General features: G+C 40.1%; 1 protein-coding gene and 1 non-coding gene across 2 annotated transcripts in view; one reads left to right on the forward strand and one right to left on the reverse strand.

Annotated features, from left to right (window-relative positions):
• The first annotated feature begins 2,620 nt into the window (after nucleotides 1-2,620).
• Nucleotides 2,621-25,172, forward strand: part of DRC1 (dynein regulatory complex subunit 1) — a 47,199-nt gene continuing 24,647 nt past the window's right edge. The window contains exons 1-4 of the mRNA XM_036751800.1: nucleotides 2,621-2,760; nucleotides 14,159-14,246; nucleotides 16,512-16,624; nucleotides 18,979-19,162. Of these exons, the coding sequence (XP_036607695.1) occupies nucleotides 2,621-2,760; nucleotides 14,159-14,246; nucleotides 16,512-16,624; nucleotides 18,979-19,162 (525 nt within the window). The remainder of the gene's footprint in view (nucleotides 2,761-14,158; nucleotides 14,247-16,511; nucleotides 16,625-18,978; nucleotides 19,163-25,172) is intronic.
• Nucleotides 20,363-20,469, reverse strand: LOC118845237. The gene has a single exon (XR_005010095.1). It is a non-coding gene; the product is annotated as a U6 spliceosomal RNA (small nuclear RNA).

The raw sequence follows: 25,172 nt of genomic DNA on the forward strand, positions 1-25,172 counted from the left end.
ACTCGCCCAGGGTCACACAGCTAGTAAGTATCTGATAGGGAGCTAGGTGACCCACTGGATAGAGCACTGGGCTTGGAATCAGGAAGACTCATCTTCCTGAGTTCAAATCTGGCCTTAGGTACTTACAATATTTGGGGGCAGCTAGGTAGCAAAGTAGATAGAGTGCCAGGCCTGGAGTCAGGAAGACCTGAGTTCAAATGTAGCCTCAGACATTTACTAGCTGTGTGACTCTGGGCAAGTCACTTAACCTTATTTGTCTCAGTTTCCTCATCTGTAAAATGAGCTAGAGAAGGAAATGGCAAACCACTCTAGTATCTTTGCCAAGAAAACCCCAAATGGGGTCACACAGAGTCAGACACAACTGAAAACAACTATGTATGTCTATCTCGTGATTTTGGGGGGAAGGCACTAGTAGCTGGTCAGGTAACACCTCATGCAGAATGTGGCACTTGAGCTGAGCCTTGAAGGATACTAGAAATTCTAAGAGATGGATATGAGGGGGAAGTACATTCCAGGCATGAGTGATGGGTAGCCAATGCCAAGACATGGGGGTAAGAGGTGTAGAGTTTGTGTATTAGGTAGGTCAAGTAGGCCAGAGTAACTAGGTTGCAGTGTTCATGAGGTTGGGGCCAGATTATGGAGTTTAAATGCCAAATGGAGGAGTTTACATTTGATTCTGAAGGTAATGAGAACACATTAGAGTTTATTCAATAGGGGAGTTACATGGTTAGCTTGGCACTTTAGGAAAATCAGTTTGGCAGCTGTGTGAATATTGGATTAGAGAAAGGTGAGGCAGGGAAAGCAATTAGGAGGACACTGGGATAGGCCAGGTGAGGGCTGATGAAGGCCTGAACTAGGGTGGTAGCTGTGTGAAGGAAAAACAAGAGATGTTAGAGAGATAGAAATAAGATTTGGATAGGTAAGTAAGGTGAATGAGACTGAGGAGTTGAAGATGACTTCTCATTTGTGAACCTGGGTGAATGGAAGGATGGATGGTGCTCTCGACAGAAATAGGAAGTTCAGAAGAGTGGTGAGTTTCTGGAGAAAGAGAACTAGTTCATATTTTGTTATTTTGAGTTTGAGATGTCTACAGGACATCCAATTGGAAATTTGCAGCATGCCTTTGGTAATTCAGGATGAGCTCAGGAGAGAGGCTAGATCTGGGATGTACTGATCTGAGAGTCATCAGCAGAGACATGATAATTATAGCCATGTGAATTGATTCAATCAGAGAAAGAGAAACACAGACTAGAGAGAGAAGAGGCTCTAGGAAGACTCTGGGGGTACACCTCTAGTAAAGGGAATGCCATGACTAATAATCCAGCAAATGAGCCTGAGAAGGAACAATCAGATAGGCAGGAGAATCAAGAGAGAAGTACCCAGGAGAAGATAGTGGTCAAAAGTGCCGAATGCTGTAGAAAGGTCAAAGAGGATAAGGATTGGGGAAAGGCTATCAGATTTGGTAATTAAGAGATCCAATTAAACATTTATTAAGTATCTTCTGTATGCAAGACACAACATGCCCTACTTCCTTATAAGGATTCTGCCTTCTAGTGGCCATGCTCAGAAAGCAAAAGTCATAAGATTAGTGGGTATTGAACTTGCAATAAAGTGATCTGAATTCAAATCCCACCGTGGACACAGTAACTGTGTGACCATAGTCTAGTCACTTAACCTGAAACTGCACCCAGTGGCTGAACTGCTCTGATTGGTGAATGAGTGCATATTCACCTAAACCATTTTACCTAACCACCTTAGACTATGTTTCACAGATATCTACTGGGACACCTTGCTATCTGTCCTGTCTCTGTCTACTTCTTGCTCTTGGAACAGTAGTAAAATTAATACTGCCTTTGGGAAAGGATAGTACAGTGAATTATCCCATGGCTCTATTCATGATTCCTGTGACTTCTCAGATCAAAACTCTTCTCCCTGGCAACCACTTCTCTGTAAGTTATGTCTCTCCCTCATTAGATAGATAAAGCAATTATTAAGCGCTTACTAAGTGCCTGGCATTGTTGTAGAATGTAAGCTCCTTGAGGGGAGGCACCATCTCATTTTTGTATTTATAGCCTCAGTAAGCAGTGCCCGGCACATGAAAAATGGTCATTCATTCATATGATCCATTGCTTTCCAAACCTCAAAACTCCGTAGAAATATGTTATTATTGGTCAGAGGAAGTGTCTTACCTCTGACACATACTAACAGCCTGAATGTTATAAGCCGCCTATCCTCAGTAGTAAATAAGTTGAGTGCCATCCGCGGAGCAAATTTCTCCAACGGGGAGTTCTCCAGAAGGATAAAATGAGAGATCTGGAATACTAATATCACTATCAATGTTAGTATTTATTATTAGTAGTAATAATAAGGTGACAGTCCTGCAGAGAATCGCACTAGAATATAGGGGCAGGGTGTAGTGAACAGGTTAAGTCAGGGAGGGAAGGCTCAAATCAGGTGTTCACCAGTTTTGAGAAAGAGGGGAGGGTGGCTGGGTGGGGAACCAGGAGAGCAGTTGCGCACGCAGCCAAACTCATCGCCCTGGTTACGCGTTCCTAGCAACCGGGGCTGGAGTGCAGAAGCTGAGACCGACTGAGGAGGCAAGAGGTTAGGAGCCGTAGCCATGAACTTGCTCGTGGAAGAGGAGGAGGAGGAGAACTTAGCCTCTCATATTAAGGAGCCCTCCGTGAACTCGGATGACCCTCAGGAGCGGATCCAGGCTCGGCGCCTTCGCATCGCTGCACGCCAGGAAGCGCGGAGGCGGTAAGGAGAGGCGGGACCTGGCCGGCCAGCTTGGGGGCAGACAGGGGATCCTGCGTGAGACCGAGTGGGAAGACAAAAGCATTGGACTGGTTCTGTGATTTCATCACTGTAGGGAGTTCCCAGGACTGAAACGCCCTCCCCCAATGCAGATCAGCCCCTCCTCTGCAGTTATAGTTTTAGAGAGCTGTTTGGGGACCTGAGATGTTAAGAGACTTGCCCGGGGTCACACTGCCAGATTGAGTCAGAGGCGGGATTTGAATTTAGCCCTCCGCCTTTCCACGCCCAGCGCTGCAATACATGTCTAAGAAAGGGAAAGGAAAATCAACAAGGGAGTTAGACAAGATTCTAAATCCCAGGTGGCTACTACACCTAACTTTCTAACAGGTGCCATGGGTCTGATTAAGCAACAGGACTTGTTCTTGCTTTCAATTCCAGTAAATGAAAGCATTCCTGGCCATGCTTTTGCTCAGGCTGGAATGCCTGTCTCTCTTTCCCCCCTCCCCATTTCAAAATGTGAGCAGAGGGTGGGATTGGGGTGTTCAGGCATCCAATAAAGCCAAATTTAAATTTGACACAGTCATGAAGCCTTCTCTGATGCTCCTACCCTCTCTTCCAGCATTTCTTGGTCATTTAATCTCATGCATTTTATTATTCTTTTGCATATATTCTAATTTGTATATTCTATGGATAATTTTTGTGTTTTGTGTTATAAATTCCTTGAGGGCAGAGACTTTCTCACTTATTTTTATATTCCCCTCAAAGCACATGAGAGTCTACTGAGCACAGTTGGCACTTAACAGTTAAGAAACGGAGACTCAAAGGCTTTGTACTAACTAGTTTAACCAGTCAGTGAGTGAGTGAGATAGTTTAAGATACAGCAATTCTCTTCCAAACCTAGAGAAAATTAAAAACCAAACCCTTCTTCAGAAATTATTCCCTGTGTCAACAAAGATGCAACAGGACTCTGGTGATTTTTAGGGAAAACTTAAAGCAGGCAGGCTCATGCCTTCCTTATTTTTGCCTGCAGCAACACTGAAAAAAAGATGTCCTGTTTAGGAGAGTCACACAACAGAACTTCACCTCAAAGGTGATCGGTATGTGGGGCTGTGGTTTTTAATTGTGCCTAGAGTTTGCACTTTTGCCTCCTGGATATATTTCTGATGGTGCATTTGCTGCCCTGGCGATGATCTCATTGCTTCATTTGTCAATGTGTTAGAGAATTCAAGAAGTGTTTATTATAAGATAGCTGTCTGATATAGTCAATAGCACACTGAATTGGAGGCAGGAAAACCTGAGTTCAAATCCTACCTCACGTACTTAACTAGCTATGTGGTCCTCTCAATTTCAAGTTCCTCATCTGTAAAATGGGAATAATAAACCACCCTACCTCACGGCGTGACTGAAGCTCAGATAAGAGGAAATATTTAAGGCTCTTTGCAAATTTTAAAACCTATCATCATTGGTTATTATTATTTGCTTTATTGAGTTCCTATTAGATGGGCTCAGTATAGGACAAGCTCAGCACGACTTCCTATCATGACTTAGTAGCTGACAAAGTGAATTCCAATCTTTGGTTGCATTAGGGGAGCCGTAGTGTCTAGTCCTTAGGCTGTGATAGTTCTCATGGCACTCTGCCATGTCCAGACCACACTTGGGGTGTGATACTTAGTTCAAGGAGACAATTTGAAGAAGAAATTGAGAATCTGGAGAAAAGCAAGCTAGATAAAGTCCTGGAGATGATGAAGGAACCGAGGAAGCTCAAGCCTAGAAGAGAGAAGATCGGCTTTGGAGAAGGTGGGGAACATAATAGCTGTCTTCAAGTATTTGAAGGTCTCTGCGTCGTTTGGGAAAGAGAATAGACTTGTTCACTTTAAGCAATACGGGACAGAACTAGGAGAAATGGAAGAGGCAAAGAGTCAGATAGCTTTCCTTACACCAAACCCAAAACTAAGGGTGCAATGGACTCCATTAGAAAGTAGCAGGTTTTAGCTCACTGTCGGTCTTTCAGGGAAGACTGGGTGACCAGGTATCTTCTATGTTGTAGAGAGGATTCATGTGGTTAGTTGTATGGTTAAGTTAGTTGGCCCCTGTGTACCGCTTTAACTTATAACCGACCAAGAAGGACATCTTTAAAAATATCTAATATTGGAGACTTCCAGCCTCTTCTTGAAGACCTTCAGTGAAGAAGTACCCAGTTCCTCCCAAAGTAACCCATTCCGTTTTTTAGGCAGCTTTTGTCTTATTCCTCTATAGGCAAGGGCTAGAATGTGATGATCCTCTGAGGTTCTTTACAACTCCAAGAGAAAAAGTTCTATGAAGTGGTCTTTTCTCTCGTGGTAGTTCCTTGGGGGGTGGGAGGGGTAGTTAAAACAAATATTTAGTTTTAAGATAGATGAGAAGAAATCACTGTGGGTTGGTGTGGTTGAGGAAGGCTTTCATTCAGTAAATACTTTACTGAACAATTACAATTACAGTGAACAAAGCACTTTTCTATATATGGGAAATAAAGACAAAGGCCTTCACAGAAGTTGTAGTCCATGTAGGGATTAAGACAATACAGATGACTATAGTACGGTATTAACCAGTAAATACATCAGACAATTGCAAAACAAAATGTTATGCCTAAAGGAGGAGATACTTATCTATTGGGAGCTCAAAGAAGGACTCATGGAGAAAGTAGAATTTGTATTGGGCTTTAAGGTCTATAAAGATCTAAAGCTAGAGGAGACCTCAGGGAATATCTAGTCCAACTCCCTCAATGGGGAAATGGAGGACCAGAAAGGTAAAGAGACTTTCCTAAGGTCACATGGGTAGCAGTTAGCAAAGCTGAATTTTGAACCATGTCTTTTGACCCCAAATATATCATGGTTTTCACTAAGGATAGGTAGGATCTCCCAAAGACACAGAGAAGAGGGAGACATTTTGCACATTCAATAGTTGAATTCAATAAACATTTATTAAGCACTCACTATGTGCCAGATATTCTGCTTAGTGCTGGGGATACAAAGAAAGGGAAAAAACAGTTCCTGCTCTCATGGAGGCTGTATCCTTAATGGGAGAGAAAACATGCAAACAACTATGTACAAGATATATACAAAGCCAATGTAAGGTCAGTCATCTCAGAGGGAAGGCACCAGCTATAGGGAGAGTGGAGCAGATGGACTGGAAAAGACCTTCAAGATGGTGTAATTTGAGCTGAGCCTTGAAGTTATCCTAGGGAACAGTGTGAGCAAAGACATGGGGGTGGGAGAGCACAGTGAAACTTCTGGGGGTAGAGAGGAGTCTAGTTCCCTTGTAGCATAGATTGTATGGAGGGGAAAAATAAGAGACAATTCTTTAAGAGTAGAGAGGAGCCAGACTGTGGAGGGTCTTGAATGGGAGGCAGAAGGATATGAGCTTTAATTAGTAGATCAGCGCACATAGATGTAGGTCATAGGGAGTCCTAGAAAAATTTTTGATAGAGCTAATGGCTAATAATAATAGTTAACATTTGTGTAGTGCTTACTAGTGTGTCAGAGACTATGCTAAGTGCTTTACAAAACTCTCATTTGATTCTCACAATAACCCTGGCACGTAGATGCTAATGGTATCTGGCTTGATAGAGAAGAGAGGGAAGGGTGATATTCTAAGCTGGGAAAGCAAGATGCGGTGGGGAGCAGATTGTGAAATGTTTTAAAATAATGCCAAGAAGAAAGTTTGGATTTGATCATGTAGGCAACAGAAATGTTTGAATATGAATGTGTGTGTAAGTATATGTATACACACATATCACATACACACACATATAATATATATGTATATGTGTTTTTTAAAAGCATGGTAGAGACTTCCTAAAAGTAGTATTTTGGGAAAATTAATTTGATGAAAGAGGTAGCATGGTATAATGCTTAAAACCTAATTCCATCCTTGATATATACTGGTTGTGTGACCATGAGCAAGTTACTTATCCTCGTAGCACCCCCAAGAAACTCTCTGAGACTATAAATTATTATTTGCCAATTTCCATTGGTAGTAGTTGGTCTAGCCCTAGACAGTCTCTGAGGACTCTTGCATCTTGGAAATTCTGTGGTTCTAGATTCAGTAGATATTGGGAAAAGCTCCTCCATCTTCTCAAGATGAAGAGCAACTGTGAGGGTTTTATGACTAATTTGTATTTAGTAGAGGCAGCAGGACATAGTGAATAGAGAGCCAGCCTTGAAACCTGGAAGGATGTTATTGTTGTTCAGTTGTGTGCCACTCTTTGTGACCCCATCTGGATTTTTCTTGGCAAAGATACTGGAGTGGTTTGCCATTTCTTTCCTCAGTTCATTTTTGGGGGGTCTAAAATTGTCCAGTCTGCAAGAAAAACTACTGAGGCAGGACTCTGAGGCATTAACCATTTATTAAAGGAACTAGACCCCTTCAATGAATGGGGTCTCAGATCTTTCTCATAATCTGAGATGCTCTATTCCTCCAGGGTCTTAGTTTTATAGTGCTTGATACCCAGAAAGTGTAGATGAAGCAAACTAAAAATATACAATCTGGGTGGTTGATAGACCTTGCCCTTGACCCTTCAGGAGGGGTCTATACAAAATACAGAATCCTACTGGTTGACAAACAAGCCAATGAGCAGACCTTGACAGACCTGTCTTGACCTTTCAGGAGGTCCTACTGAACTAATGAGTAGACCCATGGGCTGGGCTGATAAACAGATATCAAAACATCTACATGAGCTGATGGGCCAATAGCCAGACAGGCCACAGGCCAGCAAACAGGGCCATGTGTTGGTCAAGTACTCGTGGTTATCTCCCCATATTGGGCAATGGAAGGATGACAAAGAATAGGGAGGCAACAAAAATAGCTGGGGTACTTTCTATGTTAATGAGTCACCTCTGCCATGCTGGGCTTAGTCAACATAACAAGGCAAAAAGAAGAGTGGAGTTCCTCTGGTTAGCTTCCTATGATTAAGTAAGTACACTTACAGTTTGCAGTTCATAGCTCTGAGGCCTAATATCAGAACTTATAGTCACTACCCCTGTGGAGTCATATCAAACTGATTAATACTGATTAGAATAAAATATGGGTCCAATTAATCATCTATCATATTTTACAGATGAGGAATTTGAGGCAAACAGGGTTAAATAACTTGCCTAGGGTCACACCACTAGTAAGTGCCTAAGGCCAGATTTGAATTTGTGAAGATGAATCTTCTTGACTTTAGGCTTACCACTCTATCCACTGTGTCATCTAACTGCCTGAAAGAAGGATGTAGGTTTCATTATTTCTTCTTTAGGACTTTCATTGATTTTTCTGTTATTCAGGGTTCAACTGTCTTTTATTGAGTCTTTCATTTATATTATTGTAGTCATTGTATATGCTATTCTTTTTTATTTTTTAAAATTATTTTTATTTACTTTGTTAAATATTTCCCAATTACATTTTTAAAACAATCTTTAAAAAATTTTGAGTTCCAGGTTCTTTCCCTTCCTCCCACCACTCCCTACTTATTGAAGAAGCAAGCAATTTGATTTAGATTTTTATATTGTTCTAATTTGGTTTTCTCAACAATCTTGGGAGATAACTCGTTCAAATTTTGTTTCTGAGGGAAAGAGCCCATTCACCCATTTAATCCTGGGTGTTTTCTTGTCTGAACTACTAATCTGTAGAACAGTGGATTCCCATTTGATAGATGAGGAAACTAGGAGATTAACTCACTTATTGCAAGCCTTCAATAAGTGGTAGAGCTAGCCTTCAAACCTTCAAATTTGGGATTCCAAGTCCAGGGCTGTTTTCACTAAGTCATGACTTAGAGTATCAGAGGGCACTCATCTCCACCTTTGGGCAGAGCAGGAGAAGGGCTGTGACTGGATGCTCACTTGGCTAGAATTATATCTATTACACACCAAATAGTTAGTTGCAGTTTAGGATTGCGATGCTTCTTTAGAGGTTCTAGATAAAAACCAATTTCCTTGGTCACTTCAAAAGGCAGGGAGGCAGTTAGCTTACTTTTGGCCAGTTTAGGTTTCTCTCACCAAAGGCTTGTTACACAAAAGACAATGATGAATAGTGAGTAAACGGATTCAGTCAAATGAGCAATAAAACAAATCAGGGAAAGTTATACAGATTAATATAGACTTTCCAATTCAGGAGCAAAATGAAACCTCAGTTCATCCAAGGAGAGTATTTCACCCGATAAATCCTTTCTTAGCAATTTCGGGGGTTGTATGTGCTGGGAATTGAGGGACACGTTCAGGGTAAGGTAGCTTTCTTCTTTTACTTTGGGCTTCAGGGAAAGTTTCCTATCTATCATTCATCATTCATACCTTGCCTCTTCTCTCTCTCTCAAACTCACTTCTTAAAATATGCTGTACAGATGGGATCAGAGGTCTCTTAGCCAGTCAGGAATCATCTTTCCTTTATGAACACTATTCACAGTGTCACTTCTCAAAGGTCTCTCAGTTAATCAGAAGTCATGTCTCAGGATCCTATTGCTGTCCGGGGAACTGCCGGAGCCCTTCTGGGACAGAGTTCAATGTACATTTTTTTTTCGGTAACCCTGGTGTCCTTGCTGTTTCTTTCAAGTGATACTTCATTTCCGGACTCCATACATTTTTCCTGGAAGGCTGGAATCCCCTCCCCCCATGCCTGTAATGCTCTCTGCCTCCTGGATCCCTTTACTTCAAGTCTCAGCTAAAATCTCCCCTTTTGCTAGAAGCCTTTCTCAGCCCTCTCTAGTACTTATGTTTTTCCTCTGTGAGTATTTCCACTCTATCCTATGTTCATCTTTTTTGTACCTAGTTGTTTATATGTTGTTTCCTCTGTTAGATTGTAAGCTCCTTCAGGTCAGGAACTGCTTTTGCCCTTTTTTTTTTTGAATCCCTAGCACCTTGCATGTACCTGACCCAAAGTAAGTTTTTAATAAATGCTTACTGGCATTGACTTTCAAGAAACATTTCAAAGGAAGTAAAGGACTTGATAACTGTCTAGGCACTAGGTTTAGGAAATTTAAAAAAAAAAGAGGAATTAAATGGTTGAATTTGATGATTTTGCCACTGACAGAACAGAGTTAGGGCATTAGAAGGGGAATCACTTAAGGTAAATGTAATTTTAGACATGCTGAGTTTGATATAATAGGACATGTTCAAATGCAAATATCCAGTATACAGTTAAATCCTTAAGAGTGGAGTGATTTGAGTCATAGGTTTAGAAGTGACAAGTGAAGCCATGAGAATACTTAAATTTTCCTTGGGTCATAGTCCAGATAGAGAAGAAGAGAGGCTGGGAACGCGCACAGTCGGGGAGGCAGTAGCAAGACGAGGAAAATGAGGCAAAGCAATTGGACGGGTGGTAGTGTTGTACCAGAAGCGAGCAAGACACACCACAGAGTATAAGTTTTAAGTGGAGAATTTTTTAGCCGGCGGCCATCGGGGTACGGCACCACAAATCAATGGCAAATGTGTTGGGGTGATGGCTTGGCTTATATAGGATATGGGGGTACAGAGTGGGGGGAAAAACAGGAACAAAGGTCCTGGCTGATCAAAAGATTCAATCAGGTTATTGTACTAGCGGGATAATCTCATTTACATTCCTTGGTGGAGTCACGGAGTCCCAGGGATATCTCCCAGGAAGGGTCTGTCAAGTTATCTCTCAGTGGGATGGTCCTATTTATTGAGATTCCTTGGTGGAGTCATGGAGTCCCAGAGGGTTTGCTAAATGCCAAAGATATCTGAGTCCATTCTTTCTGGGGGGGCTTGTCAGTAGCTAGGGGTTTCTCAGGGGTTCCTAATTTTCCTTGTATTACAGTAGGAGAGCACAAATGGGAGTTATCAATAACACCAAATATCTTAGATAGATCAATGGTAATAAAGAGAAAAAAAGATATTGGACTTGACGATGAGATCAAGAGAGTTCTGGTGAGAGTTCTGGAAGTTTCGGTGATAGAGGCTGGATTATACTGAATTAAAGTTGAGATAGGAGATCCAGAAATGGAGGCTGAAGGTGTAATGGTGTGGCCTTTTGACTGACTCTTTGAAATCTGGATTCAGTCAAAGGGCCACACACTATAGTTCCACATGTGGCCTCAAGGCTCCCCACTGGTGGTGTAGACATCCAGTTGAGTCAGCTGGCAGGGGAAGAAAGAATAGCATAGTGGTTACAGGGATTAATAGGGTGAAACAAAGATTTTTTCCTTTCAGGAGGCCTGAGTTTATTTGAAAATAGAGGAGGAAAAACTCAAGGAACAGTAATGACATCCAAGTGGAAGCTGAACATCATGAATATATGGTGATTAGGTCTTCTTGGTTCTCTGTCTTTTGTAAATCATGTACTTTACAGAAAGCAACTTTTAAGAATTCAAAGAGAACAACATTAGGTTCCAAAGGCTTAAAATAGTAACAGGGAAGTTGGCCCCAGAATGATGATGGAATGCTCCTAAGAACAAAATTCTGACAAATAGTTCTGATGAGGAATAAAATGGGGAAGAGTATTTAGAGACTGACATAAATAGGCAGGAACTAACTTAGATTTTAAGAAAGTCGATATTGAAAATAAAGAGGGCAGGTAACTTAGAATGAATACAAAAATAGCAAAATCCTATAAGAAGAGTGTTAGGAAAACAAAAGTCCAGGATGAACTGAGGCTGGCAACAGATACAAAGGAGAATACAATAGGCTGTTGTAGCTACATTGAGGTCAGGAGAAAAATCAAAGAAAGAAATAAGCCACTGCCAGGGTGAATGGGATAATGGAAAATAGAAGGTACAATTTCCCAACTCTTATTTTGCTTTGATTTTCTTTTGATTTTTGATCAAGGAGAATGACTTTTGGACTAGGAAAGAAATAACGAAAAGGATTCATAGATGGTTGAAATTCAAAGAAAATGTGGAGATGGTAAGAGAGCATCTAGCTACTCTCAGTGAGTTCAAGTGACCAGGATCAGATGAACTCCATCCCAGGGGAGGCAGCATGGTGCAATATAAAGAGTGATCAATTTGAGGTCAGATGACTTGGGCTCAAATCCCAACTCTTTCAATTACTACCTTTGTGTATGACCTTTGGGAATCACACAATCAGCTAGCAAGCATTTGTCAAGCACCTGTTAGGGGCCGGACACTGTACTAGGCACTGGACACGAAGACAACAGTGAAGTAGTTCCTGTCCTTAAAGGCCTTGTATTCTAATGCCGAAGACAACTTGTGTAGATATATACAAAATAGATACACGAAGATCTGGTGAGGAAACAATACTAGCAGCTGGGGGGATCAGGGAAAGGTATCATGTCATCATGTTGAAAGTGATGATTGAGCTGAATTTTGAAAGACATTAAGGATTCCAAGAGGCAGAGGTGAGGAGGGAGTATGTTGGAGTTTTTTTTTTTGGATATATATATTTTTCCAATCACATGTAAAAAAGAATTTGAGTTCTAAATTATCTCCTTCCCTTCCTCTCTCCCTTTTCCACTCATTGAAAAGGCAGCAATTTGATATGTTATACATGTGCAGTCATGTAAAACATTTCCATATTAGTCATGTTGTAAAAGAAAATACACAGGGCAGCTAGGTGGCGCAGTGAGTGGAGCACTAGCTCTGGAGTCAGGAGGACCTGGGTTCAAATCCAGCCTGAGACATTGACACACTTACTAGCTGTGTGACCTTGGGCAAGTCACTTAACCACGATTGCCCCGCCTTCCACCCTCCAAAAAAAAAAATACAAATTAAAAAACCCAAGAAAATTAAAGTGAAAGCTTAGATCCGCATTCAGACTCCATCAGTTCTTTCTCTAGAGGTGGATAGTATTTTTCTTCGTAAGTCCTTCAGAATTGTCTTAGATCAGGGCTGTCCAAAATGGGGCCTGCAGTGCGATTTATGTGGCCTGCCTACAAGCATAGAAATTTACATAAATGCCTTAGTAAATGAAGCCAAACTACTGCAGAGCTCTCACTAAAATGGCAAATCAAAATATATTGTCTATTGTTTCAATAAAAACCCAAGGTTGGAGAGCCCTGTCTTAGATCATTGTATTGCTGAGAATAGCTAAGTCATCCACAGTTGATTATCATTCAGTATTGCTGTTACTGTGTACACTGGTCTGGTTCTGCTTACTTCACTTTGCATCAGTTCATGTTAAGTCTTTCTAGGTTTTTTTGAAACCATCCTGCTTTTCATTTCTTTTAATGCAATAGTATTCCATCACAATCACATGCCACAATTTGTTCAACCATTCTCCAAATTATTGGCATCCCCTCAATTTGGAGGGATTGCATTCCAGGCATATAGGACAGCAAATGCAAAGATGTGGATTAATATGTGAAGAACCATAAGAGGGCCAGATTGATGGGACTATAGAGTTCATGAAAGGGAAATAGTAGGTAAGAAGGCTGGAAAGGTAACTGGGGCCAGGCTCCAAAGTACTTTAAATGATAAAGTAGTTTATTTTTGATATAGGGGTAATAGGTAGTCACTGGAGTTTATTGAGTAGAGTAGTAACATTGGCAGACCTATGCTTTAGGAAAGTCATTCTGACAGACATATGAAGGATGAATTGGGGTGCAGAGAAACCTGAGGCAGGGAGACCAGTTAGGAGGATGTTATAATCCAGGTGAGAGGTGATGAAGGCCAGAACCCAGGTGGTGGTTACGTGAGTGGAGAGGATGGGATGAATATGAGATGTGTGGTAGATGTAGCTATGGCAAGATTTGGCAACAGATTGGATCTGTGGGATGTGGAAGAGCAAGAGGTTGAGGATGACATCATGGTTGTGAATCTGGATGACTGAAGGGATGGTGGTGTCCTTGACATAATAGGGAAGTTTGGAAAAGGGATGGGTTTGGGGGGAAGAATGAATTCTACTTTGGACATGTTGAGTTTAGATGCTTATGGGGTGTCTGGTTTGAAATGTCCAAATGTCTAATACCATCTATCTATCTATCTATCTATCTATCTATCCATTTATCTATCTATCTATGCATAAGGGACAGCCAATGCAAAGAAAGAGAGTTGGAAAATGGAGGGTCAAGTGGAAGGAATTAGCCAATAGTAGAGGAGTAAAGTACAAGAAGGCTGGAAAGATAAGAAGATTCCATGAAAGAGTAAAGTGGAATGGGACTCCTCAGGAGGAAGTTCCCTCTGTCCCTCCTTTCCCATCATAGGGTTACTTGTCAGTGATGATGCTGGGGATTTATTGTTAAGATATGGGTTGAACTAGAAGACCTCTGAGGTCCTCCCACCAGTTCTTTTTCAATGGAAGTGGAACAGGCTAGCATGTGAGATGATTCCAATTTATCCTGAATTTAAAAGGCAAGTACATTCCCTTGCATCTGTCAAAGGCCACAGAATTTTCAGTTTCTCCTTAGAAATAAGAGTACTTTGTTATTGCAGAACAATGATTTTGTTTCTCCCTCTTTATTTTTTTTTCCATTCTAGGGAAGCACTTGGAGAGTCTCTAGATCGGAAGAAGGAGAGTGAGGAAGACCAGTCCAAGAGCTTCAAACAGAAAGAAGAAAGCAGACTGGTGCGGACTGGGTAGCAAAAAGATACAATTTAGGATAGTTCTGTAAGGCCATCAAGGCTAGCCTCCTCTTGGATTCTTAATAGCTCTTTTTTCCCCAAACTATAGGACTGAAAGGGACCGCTATAATCAGACTAGTCCATTTCTCTGTCTTTAGATGGAATGACACTTAATGCCAGACTAGAGCTCTCATAGTCTGAGAGCTCTTAAGTGAAAGAATTTCCATCATTTCTCAATACAGTACTCCTGCACTCAAAAAGATTTTTTTCAAAAGCTTGTTCTTGTCCCTCAAATAAAGACCAAAATCTCTGACTTGATAGTCCAGGTCAACAGTCAAGAATACTGCCTTCAAACTCCTTGTCTGCCTTTATTTTCCACCAGTCTGCTCACTTTCCTAAATATGGCCAGTTTACGTCTGTTTCTGATTCTTTGCTCATGCTACATACCTCGCCCGCAATGTTCTTTCCTCTCCTCTTTGTTCTTCCAAATCCTATCCATTACATTAGATCCTGTTTCTAGTCTCAGCTCCCCATCCATTCTCCCTCCTCTGAACTCCGTTACTAGTAATCAGTACCACTGACTTGGGATTACACACTACTCATCATCTCACTCTTCATGTGTTATGTCTTTGTCTTATCTCTCAATGAGATTGTAAGATCTTTGAAGACAGGTACTCTGTCTTAGACTTCTTTTTATCCTTTTAGCTTGTTGTTAGGCATTCAATTATTATTATTATTATTTAGTGTTGATTGATTGACTTTCTCTGGCAATCAATCAGGAAGCATTTATTAAGCACCTACTATATGCCAGGCACTGTGCTAAGTTCTGGAGACACAAACACAAAAGTAAAATAGTCCCTGTCCTCAAAAAAGCATCCATTCTATCAGGGGAGGCAGCAGGCATATATGTAGGCATATGCAAGTACACCCCCCACATATAATCACACACACAAAATTGATATGAAGTGATTTTGGTGGGAAGGACACTAGCAGCTTCGGGTATTGGGAAAGTCTTCATGTAGAAGGTAGTACTTGAGCAGTGTCTCAAAGGAAGTTCAGGATCCTAAGAAGTAGAGGTGAGGAGGAATATTCCACAGAAACAGCCAGTGCAAAGGTCAGAGTCAGGAGATGGAGTGTCTTGTATAAGGAATAAGGGGACCATTTTGACCAGGCTACAGAGTATGTAAAAAGAAGTAATGTTCAATAGGACAGGAACAGCTAGGTTGGGGCCAAACGGAAGAGGAGTTTGTCTTTGATCCTAGAGGTAGTAAAGAACCCCTGGAATTTATCAAGCATGTGGGTGATATGATCAAACCTGCACTTTAGGAAAATCGCTTTGACAGCTGTGTGGAGAATGGATGGGGAGCTGAGACTAGAAACAGGATCTAATGTAATGGATAGGATTTGGAAGAACAAAGAGGAGAGGAAAGAACATTGCGGGTGAGGTACGTAGCATGAGCAAAGATTCAGAAACAGACATAAACTGGCCATATTTAGGAAAGTGAGCAGACTGGTGGCCTTTTGATTGAGTCCAAGTTTTATAGAGCATATCCTTTTATTAAGGGGATTTGTTACGTGAAGTTTAGATTTAGTCAAAGGGCTGTACTTGAGGACCTAGAGGGCCACATGCGACCTTGAGGCGGCAACTTCCCCATCTCTGGCATCAGACCATTGATTTCTTTGGCACAAGCAACTCCTGGGTGAAGAAATACCCTCACCATGGCAGATCAGCACCTTTCTGTAATTTATAGTCTTAGAGAGTTGCCTAGAGCAGTGACTTGCCCTTGGTCACCCAACCAGTATGTATCAGAGACAGTACTTGAATGTAGGCCTTCTGGGCTTCAAGGCTGGCTCTCTCTCCACCATTCCCTGCTGCCTCTACTAGATAAAGGTTAGTCATACAAGCCTTGTCATTTTTCTTCATCTATTGAGGAAATAGAAAAGAAGCTTTTCCCATTCTCTACCAGATCTAGAACCACAAAATTTCAGAGCTGAGAAAATTCTCAGAGATTGTGTAGGCCAGCTCCAACCAGAAGCATCCAGCCCTCAGACAGTCCTGGCAGATGTTCATTCAAACTCTGCTTGAGCATTCCTATTGGGGATGGGGGAAAGGGGATTTATTACTTTTGTGAGTAGCTCATTCCATTTTTGGACAGCATCTTTCCTTAGTAATCCAAGCTGAAATCTGCCCTCTTGAGGCATCTGTGGCTCACGTGTGTGACATATATTCCAGAAGTCTGGTTGTATCTCTTCTATTTTCTGTTTCCAGAGGTTGTCCAAGCTGCTGCTCTGTGGCACTGAGCTGGTGACAAATATCCAAATTGCTGCTGATATCAGAGAGACTCATAGGAGGGTAGATGAAGATGAAGCAAAGCGTCAGAGGTAAGGATCTCCACTGACTTGGTGCCTCATGAGCACAAAAATGTTTCTCCCTTCTCGAGGTCACTGAATTCTTTAAAACTGTTATTGTCAGGGTTTAACCCAATGTATTAGTCTCCCAACTTCTGCCTGGTGTTAGTTTGTTAGGAATTACCAGTAGGCCTGGAAGTAGCTTCATATTTTTAGAAGAGAACAAATTCAAAAAGTATTTATTAGACACATGTTATGTGCTTCCATGAGAGGTAGCATGCTATAATGGATAGAAGACTGACACTGGAATTAGGAAGATCTGAATTCAAGTGCTGCCTCTTAACTCTTATTAGCTGTCTTACCATTGTCCTCCAAGATCAAATATAAAGGCTTATTGGTTGTCATATTGCAATTTTGACTCACTGAGCTTATGGTCCACCAGAACTCCCAGATCTTTTAAAGGTTTACTGCTATCTAGTCATACCTGCTTATGAAGATGATTTTTTAAAAAAGTACAGGATTTTATATTTATCCCTTTCAAATTTCATCCTCCTAAATTTGACCTACCATTCTAACTTCTTGGGGTGTTCTTGGAACCTGACTTTGTCATGTTAGTTATCCCTCCTCACTTTGAGTTATCTGTAATTCTATAAGTATTTCATTTATGCCTGCATCCAAGTCATTGATAAAAATATAAATAGCACAGGGCCAAGGACTAATCCTTGAGATATTCCACTAGGGATCTCTCTTCAAGTTGATATTAAGCCATTAACAAATACTTTTTGGGTTCAGACATCAAATTAGTTTTGAATTCTTATAATTGTACCATTGTATAGGTCATACTTCTCCATCTTTTCCAAAAGGAAAGTAGAAGAGACTTTGTCAAATGCTTTTACTGGTCTTGTTAAACTAACTCTATAGCGTACCCCTGTTCTACTAGTATAGTAACCCTATATGAGACTGGCTTGGTATAACTTATCCTTGATGAAGCCATGCTGGTCCTTTCTTAGATACTCATTAATCATCCCTTTAATAAGACTTTTTTCAATTCTACCAGGAATCCAAATCAAGCTCATTGGCCTATAATTTATAAACTGCACCTTCTTTATCTTCCCTCCTCCTTTTAAAGATCAGGATATTTGCCCTTATCCATTCTTGTGACATCTCTCCTGTTCTCCACATTTCAAATCAGCAATCACATCTTCCATTTCTTATAGAACCTCAGGGACTATAATTTATCTGGTCTGGTGTCTTGAGCTCGTGAAAGGCAACTAGTTACTTTCTTATCTCTTATCTTGGATTACTCATTTTTGTGCTGCTCTTTTCAGTACAACCATAATTCTCCAGTTGAGTAGTTTAATCTTCTCTCCATCATCCATGACTGCTGTCCTATCTACTGGTGCACCAGTCTTTATCCCTTCCTTGATCCTTCTCTTCTTCCTGATATAGCTAAAATATCCATTTTTGCTGTACTTCTGATCTTTAGCATTACTGACACTTTTTTTTTTTACAGAATCATTATAGGCTTTTGTATTCATTCTACATCATCTGTTCTTGCCTCTATCTTCTTTACATGCCTTTTTTCAGCCTAAGCTGTTTAACCATATCAGCTTTATATAATTCCCCTTTTCCCTGCTCCTTGGAATTGTTTTTCTTTGTATCTTTAGAATTACCATTTTTATAGCTTCCTTTCTCCTCTTTAAAAGTTTAGACCATTGGATTCTACTTATTTTTTCTCTGAATGCCTAAAAACTTGCCCTCCCTAAACTTAGAGTTCACATTATACTATGGCAGGATAGAGTGCCAGGCCTGAAGACTGGAAGATGAGTTCAAGTCTGGCCAAGTATGACCATGTAACTACATAAGTACATTCAGTATACTTACTAGCTGTGTGACCCTAAGAAGTAACTGAAGCTTTGTTTGCTCCAGTGTCCTCGTCTGTAAAATGGGGATAATAATAGCACCTATCTCCCATGGTTGTTGTGAGGACCAAGCACTTTAATACACATAGTAAGCGCCATATAAATATTAGCTGTCATCATCATCTATCAGAATCGTAAGAGAGTGATTACTTTCTGTCATCATTTCTAGTTCTGAAACTGTTTAATTTTTGTTGGTGAGAATTAGAAGCTGGCCATCTTATTGAGGAGGTAAGACAAGTTTCTCCATGAATAGCATAAGGTTCCTGGGATCCTTTCTCATCTCTCAGCTGCATCATGCATACTCCCCTTCACGCCTAGTTTCTACTGTTCCCCTAATAATCCAGACCTTCTTCCTCTTCCTTTCCTTCACTGAGTCAACAAATCCAGACAAAGCTCTAAAGAGCCCTCAACTAGTGTATCAGAGCATCTAGCCAGTGTCTTGGACTGCATGGTTTGTGTTTGCAGAGTGGAGAAGCTGGAGAATGAAATAAAGACCAGTCAGGACAAGTTTTATGACATCACTGCAAAGTGGCAAGATAGTAAGATGAAGAGGATTCCCCAAGAGCTGTGGGACTTACTCAACAGACAACAGCACCAATGTGCTATGCTGATAGAGGAGAAGAACAAACTTATTAATGATTTACAACAGGCAAGAATTTAATGTTGTGAAACTGGGGCGGGATCAGGGTGGGGCATGGTGCTGACTTGGAAAATTATTATTCTTTTTTAAAAAATCATTCATTAAGTATTTTCCATTTGCATGTAGAAAGTTTTTTTAACAATCATTTAAAAAATTTTTGAGTTCCAAATTCCTTCCTTCCTACCCACCTCACCCGCTCCTTGTGAAGTCAAGCAATTAAATATTGATGATACATGTGAAGTCAGGCAAAACATATTTTCATATTAGCCATGTTTGTTTTCTTTTTCTAGTTGCATACCCAATTCGTTGATACTCTTTCTCGCTTTTATTGATGTACATATTTTAGAGATATAAATTTCCCCCTACGTATTGCTTTGGCTGCATCCCACAAATTTTGGAATATTGTCTCATTATTGTCGTTCTCTTTAATGAAATTATTGATTGTTTCTATTATTTGTTCTTTGACCCACTCATTCTTTTTTCTTTTTTTTTTTTTTGCAGGGGGGAAGACAGGGCAATTGGGGTTAAGTGACTTGCCCAAGGTCACACAATGTGTCAAGTGTCTGAGGCAGGATTTGAACTCAGGTCCTCCTGACTTCAGGACCGGTGCTGTACTCACTGTGCCACCTAGCTGCCCCTGACCCATTCATTCTTTAGGACTAGGTTATTTAATTTCCAATTTTTTTTCATTTGAAATTTAAAAAAGTTTCCAATTACTTGTAAAAACAACTTTTAACATTCTTATTTAAAAATCGAGTTCAAAATTCTCTCCCTCCTTCCTTCCCTTCCCCCTCATTGAGAATGCAAGCAATTTGATATGTTATACATGTATAGTCATGCAAAATTTATTTCCATATTAGTCATATGAAAGAAAACACAGACCAAACCCTCCCCCCAATAAAAATATAGTTTTAAAAAGTATGCTTTGATATGCATTCAGACTCCATCAGTTCGTTCTCTGGAGATGGATAGGATTTTTCATCATGAGTCCTTTGGAATGGTCTTGGAGCATCGTATTGCTGAGAATAGCTAAGTCATTCACAGCTGATCATATTGCTGTTCCTTTGTATGCAGTACCATAGTACATTTCACTTTGCATCAGCTCATATAAGTCTTTCCAGGTTTTTCTGAAAGCATCCTGCTCATCATTTCTTACAGCACATTAATATTCAATCACAACCCTATACTGCAACTTCCCCAAGATATTCAAAAAATATGGAACACTTCATTAATTTGTGTTTCATCCTTGCACAGGGGCCATGCTAATCTTCTCTGTATCATTCCAATTTTAGTATATGTGCTGCTGAAGTGAGCACCCAATTAACTTTTAATCTATGCTTACACAGCCCTTTATTAAATGTTTTTTTTATTGCCTCATGGTCTGAAAAGGTTGTATTTAACATTTCTGCCTTTCTGTGTTTGATTGTAAGGTTTTTATGCTTTAATGCATGCTCAGTTTTTGTGAAGATGCCATGTACATCTGGGAAAAAGATATACTCCTTTCTATTTGCATTCAGTTTTCTCCAGAAGTCTATTATATCTTACTTTTCTAAAATTATATTCACCTCCTTGACTTCTTTCTTATTTATTTTATGGTTAGATTTATCTAACTCTGCGAGGGGAAAGCTGAAGTCCCCCACCAGAGCAGTTTTACTGTCTATTTTCTCCTGTGATTCATTTAACCTTTTCATTAAGAATTTGGATGCTATGCGATTTAGTGTATACTGTGTAGTGTATAGTGTTCAGTATTGTTTTTTCTTCTTTGGCTTTGGTTTTTTTTTTTTTTTTTAGCAAGATGTGTTTCCCTGCTTATCCCTTTTAATTAGGTCTGTTTTTACTTTTGCTTTGTCTGAGATCACGATTACTATCTCCACTTTTTTTTTTTACTTGAGCTGAAGCATAAAAGATTCTGCTCCAGCCCTTCAAATCTGTGTGTGATTCTCTGCTTCAAGTGTATGTCTTGTGGTTTCTAATCTATTCTGCTATCTGCTTTCATTTTATGGGTGAAATTTTCCCATCCACACTTACAGGTGTGATTGCTAACTGTGCATTTCCCTTCATCCTATTTTCTTCTGTTTAGCTTTGTCTCTCTCTTTTTATCCTGACCCTCCTCTAGAGTCTATTTTGCTTCTGACCACTGCCTTTTTATCTGCCCTTCTTTTTATTATACTTCCTTTCTCTTATCTCCTTCCTTTCCTATTTTCCTATTGGGTAAGATAGATTTCTATTATGAATTAAGTATGCACACACACATGCATGTGTGTACGCATATATATGTATATGTGTGTGTGTGCATGTGTTTGTATTTCTCCTCTTTGAACCAGTTTAGATGTGAGTGAAGTTTAAGCATTGCCCCTGACCATTCTCCCTTCATTTCCCCCTCCAATATAAAGTTCTTCCTTTGGTATCTCTTTTATATGAGCTATTTTTCCTCATTCATCTTCTCCCTTTCCCCTTCTCCAAGGGCATGCCTTCTTCTTGCCTATCCTTTATATCATCCCAACATAAACTGACTCACTCTTACACCCTCTTTCTAACTGCCCTGATGATGACAAAGTTTTTAGAAGATACATGTGTCATCTTCCCATATAGGCAGGTAAACAGTTTAATCTTATTGAGTTCCTTATGAGTTCTCTTCATGTTTACTTTTTAATGCTTCTCTTGAATCTTGTATTTGAAAGTCAGTTTTTCTCTTCAGCTTGGTATTTTCATCAAGAATGCTTGAAAGTCCTCTATTTGATTAAATAGCTATTTTTTCCTTTGAAGGATTATACAAATTTTGCTGGGTAGGTTATTCTTGGTTGTAATCCCAGCTCTTTTGCCTTCTGGAATATCATATTGCAAGCCCTCTGATTTTTTAATGTGGCAGCTGTGTGATCCTCACTGTGACTCTTTGGGATTTGAATGGTTTCTTTCTGGCCGCTCGAAGTATTTTCTCTTTGACCTGGGAGCTCTGGAATGTGGCTATAATATTCCTTGGGAGTTTTCATTTTGGGATCTTTTTCAGGTGGTGATTGATGGATTTTTTTCAGTTTCTATTTTACCACCTGGTTTTAGGATATCAGGGCAGTTTTTCTTGATAATTTCTTGAAATATTATGGCTAGGCTTTTTTTTTTATCCTGGCTTTCAGGTAATCTAATAATTCTTAAATTATCTCTCTTTGATCTATTTTCCAGGTCTGTTTTTTTAAAATGATATATTTAACATTTTCTTCTGTTTTTTTTTTTAAATTTTTCTTGACTTTGTTTTATTATTCCTTTATGCCTCATGGAATTATTAGCTGCCACTTGCTCAGTTTTAATTTTTAAGGAATTGTTTTCTTCAGTGAGCTTTTGTACCTCTTTTTCCACTTTGCTAATTCTGATTTTTAAGGAATTATTTGCATCAGTAAATTTTGGTACCGCTTTTCCCATTTGGACAATTTTACTTTTTCAGGTATTACTTTCTTCAGTGTTTATGTGCCTGTTTTATTAAGCAGTTGTCTTTTCATGATTTTCTTCCTTTGTTTTCATTTCTTCATTAATTTTTCCTCTTTTGCTCTTATTTGATTTTGAAAGTAATCTTTTAGCTCTTTTGGGAATTTTTGTTGGGTTTATGTCTGATTCACATTTTTCCTTTGAGGCTTCGCTTATAGCAGTCTTGTCTTCATTGCTGTTTTCTGAGTTTGTGTTTCGCTCTTCCCTGTCACCATAGTAGCTTTTTGTGGTCAGGTCCTTTTTGTGTTGTTTTCTTATTTTTCCACCCTATTTCTTGATTTGGAATTTTATGTTAATGTTGGGCTCTGTTCATGGTGTGGGAGGGGGATGGGCCCTCTCAAGCTTCAGGTTTTTTTGCACTGCTGTTTTCAGAGTTACTTCTGGGGGTTTGAAAGTTTTCAGTGCTTCCAAGGTGATGTGATCTGGGGAGAGGTGTGGTCACTGCTTTCTTGGCCTGCACTTTGGTCCTTACCCCAGAAGGGCCTCTCCTCCCTTGAGACCTGAAACAATGCTTTTCCTCATAGTGACTGATCTCCTGGGATTGGAAGTGATACTATTCCTCAGGGTTTCTACTCCTTCTTGACCAAAAATACCTCTCTCTGACCTTGAACTATGACCCAGAAGTGGGTAGAGGCAATGGAGTTGCCAACAGCAATGTCCAGTGCTAGCATAGCATTGTAAACTCTTTCTGACAAGTTACCAGGTTCCCTTACTATATCTGGCTTGAAAGCCCCCAAAGCTACTGCTGCTTATATTACCACCACCTAGTCCCACCATTGAGGCTTCATCCCTGTGGGCTCCAGGTCAGCCTCCCTCCCCCACTCCGTGTCACAGATCTTTTTCCAACCTCCTTTGTTGTCTTGGGCTGGAAAAATGTCTAACCTTTTGTTGGCTCTGCCACTCCAGAATTCAATTTGAGACATTATCTTAAAGTTGTTTAGAGGGGAATGTTGAGAGAGCTCAGCTGAGCACTTTTTCTACTCTAACATCTTGGTGCTCTGTCTCTGGAAGTCTATTGTTCTTTGTAATAAAGGATAGCATTTATACAATTATTTAAGGTTTGCAAAGCACTTTACAAATGTTATTTCATTTGATCTTCACAACAATCCTGTCAAGAGGGTCTTATTACTATTTCCTTTTTTCAGATGAGGAAATTGAGGTTGAATGAGTTTAAGTGATTTGCCCAGAGTCACATACCTACTATGTGCCTGAGGCAAGATGAGCTTGTGTTTTGATTTGAACTCATGTTTCCTGGCCCCAAGTCCAGAGCTCTGTACCCTTAGCTGCCACAGGTTAGATTGCTGGGAGCTTAACATTCATTCTTGTCAGTTTAATTTCATTTGAAAAAATACCAAGAAGTATGTGAATTTCCTACTTCTGTTTGCTAATTCTTTTCTTAAAAAACAAAAAAACAGTGTATGTATTGATATCTGCCACAAAAGAGGGAAAAAACTCAGTGCAGCAAAATTAACTAACCCGTTGAAAAAGTCTGACATCTGCAGTATTTAATATCCATAACTCCTTGTTTCTATGCCTGCTGATTCTGCAGAATTCAGTAAAAAGTTTTATTTTTCTTCAGGCACCAATATTTTCTATCTATAAACCCACTCTGCCATACTTGGACACTGAGTAAGTATACCATTACCCCATTTCTATTTTAGAGTGATGAAAACTGCCTTTCAAGATGGGAGATAATTTGACCACTACATCTTATATATCTTATACATAGTTGTTTGCAGGTTGTCTGCCCCATTAAACTTGGAGCCTCTTGAGGGCAAGGGCTATTTTTGCTTTCTTTTTTTGCTTTCTTCTTTCATCCTCAAATCAGAGCTTAGCACAGTGCCTGGACCACAGTAAACACTATAAATAAGTGCTTGTTGACTTGACTTTACCACTGATGCACAATGAGTCAAGCATAGAGGCCTAAGAAGAATTTATAGCTTGCCTGTTTATGGTTATGTTACGATTATCTGTCAGAATTTTCTTCTGGACTCTAGACTCCCATTTCTCATTGTCATCCTTCCTAGATTGTCCCTATGGTACCTCAAGCTAAATAGACTATTTTACCTCTACCTGCCCCTTCCTTCTGATTTCACTGTTTCTCTCTGTGGCACCACCAGAAGCTGGGTCTCCTATTTTCAACTCTTCCCTTTCCATCACTTTCCCCCTCATAGCCAATCAGCTGCCGCCTCCACAACATCTCCCATCTATATCCTTTCCTCTCTACCCCCACTGCCACCACTTTAATTTTAACACTGCTGCCCTGGACTATTGCAATAGCCCCTTCTTGGTTCTCTCTGCTCTCTTCCCATACATAGGTCCAGCCATGGTATGTCTCTGCTCAGAAATCTTCAGTAGTTTCCTGTTGTCTGCCTATTAAAATTCACATTCTTTCACTTGGCATCCGAGGCCCTTAATCTTGTACTGTGCTGCTTTTCAAGCCTTATTTCAGTAATATCTATCCTCCATATGCTCTGTATTTCAGACATATTGGTCTATCCTCTGCCCCTACTGAACATGTATTTTCCTACTTTGGCTCTTG

Source organism: Trichosurus vulpecula, chromosome 3, assembly GCF_011100635.1.
Source record: "Trichosurus vulpecula isolate mTriVul1 chromosome 3, mTriVul1.pri, whole genome shotgun sequence".
Lineage (NCBI taxonomy): Eukaryota > Metazoa > Chordata > Mammalia > Diprotodontia > Phalangeridae > Trichosurus > Trichosurus vulpecula.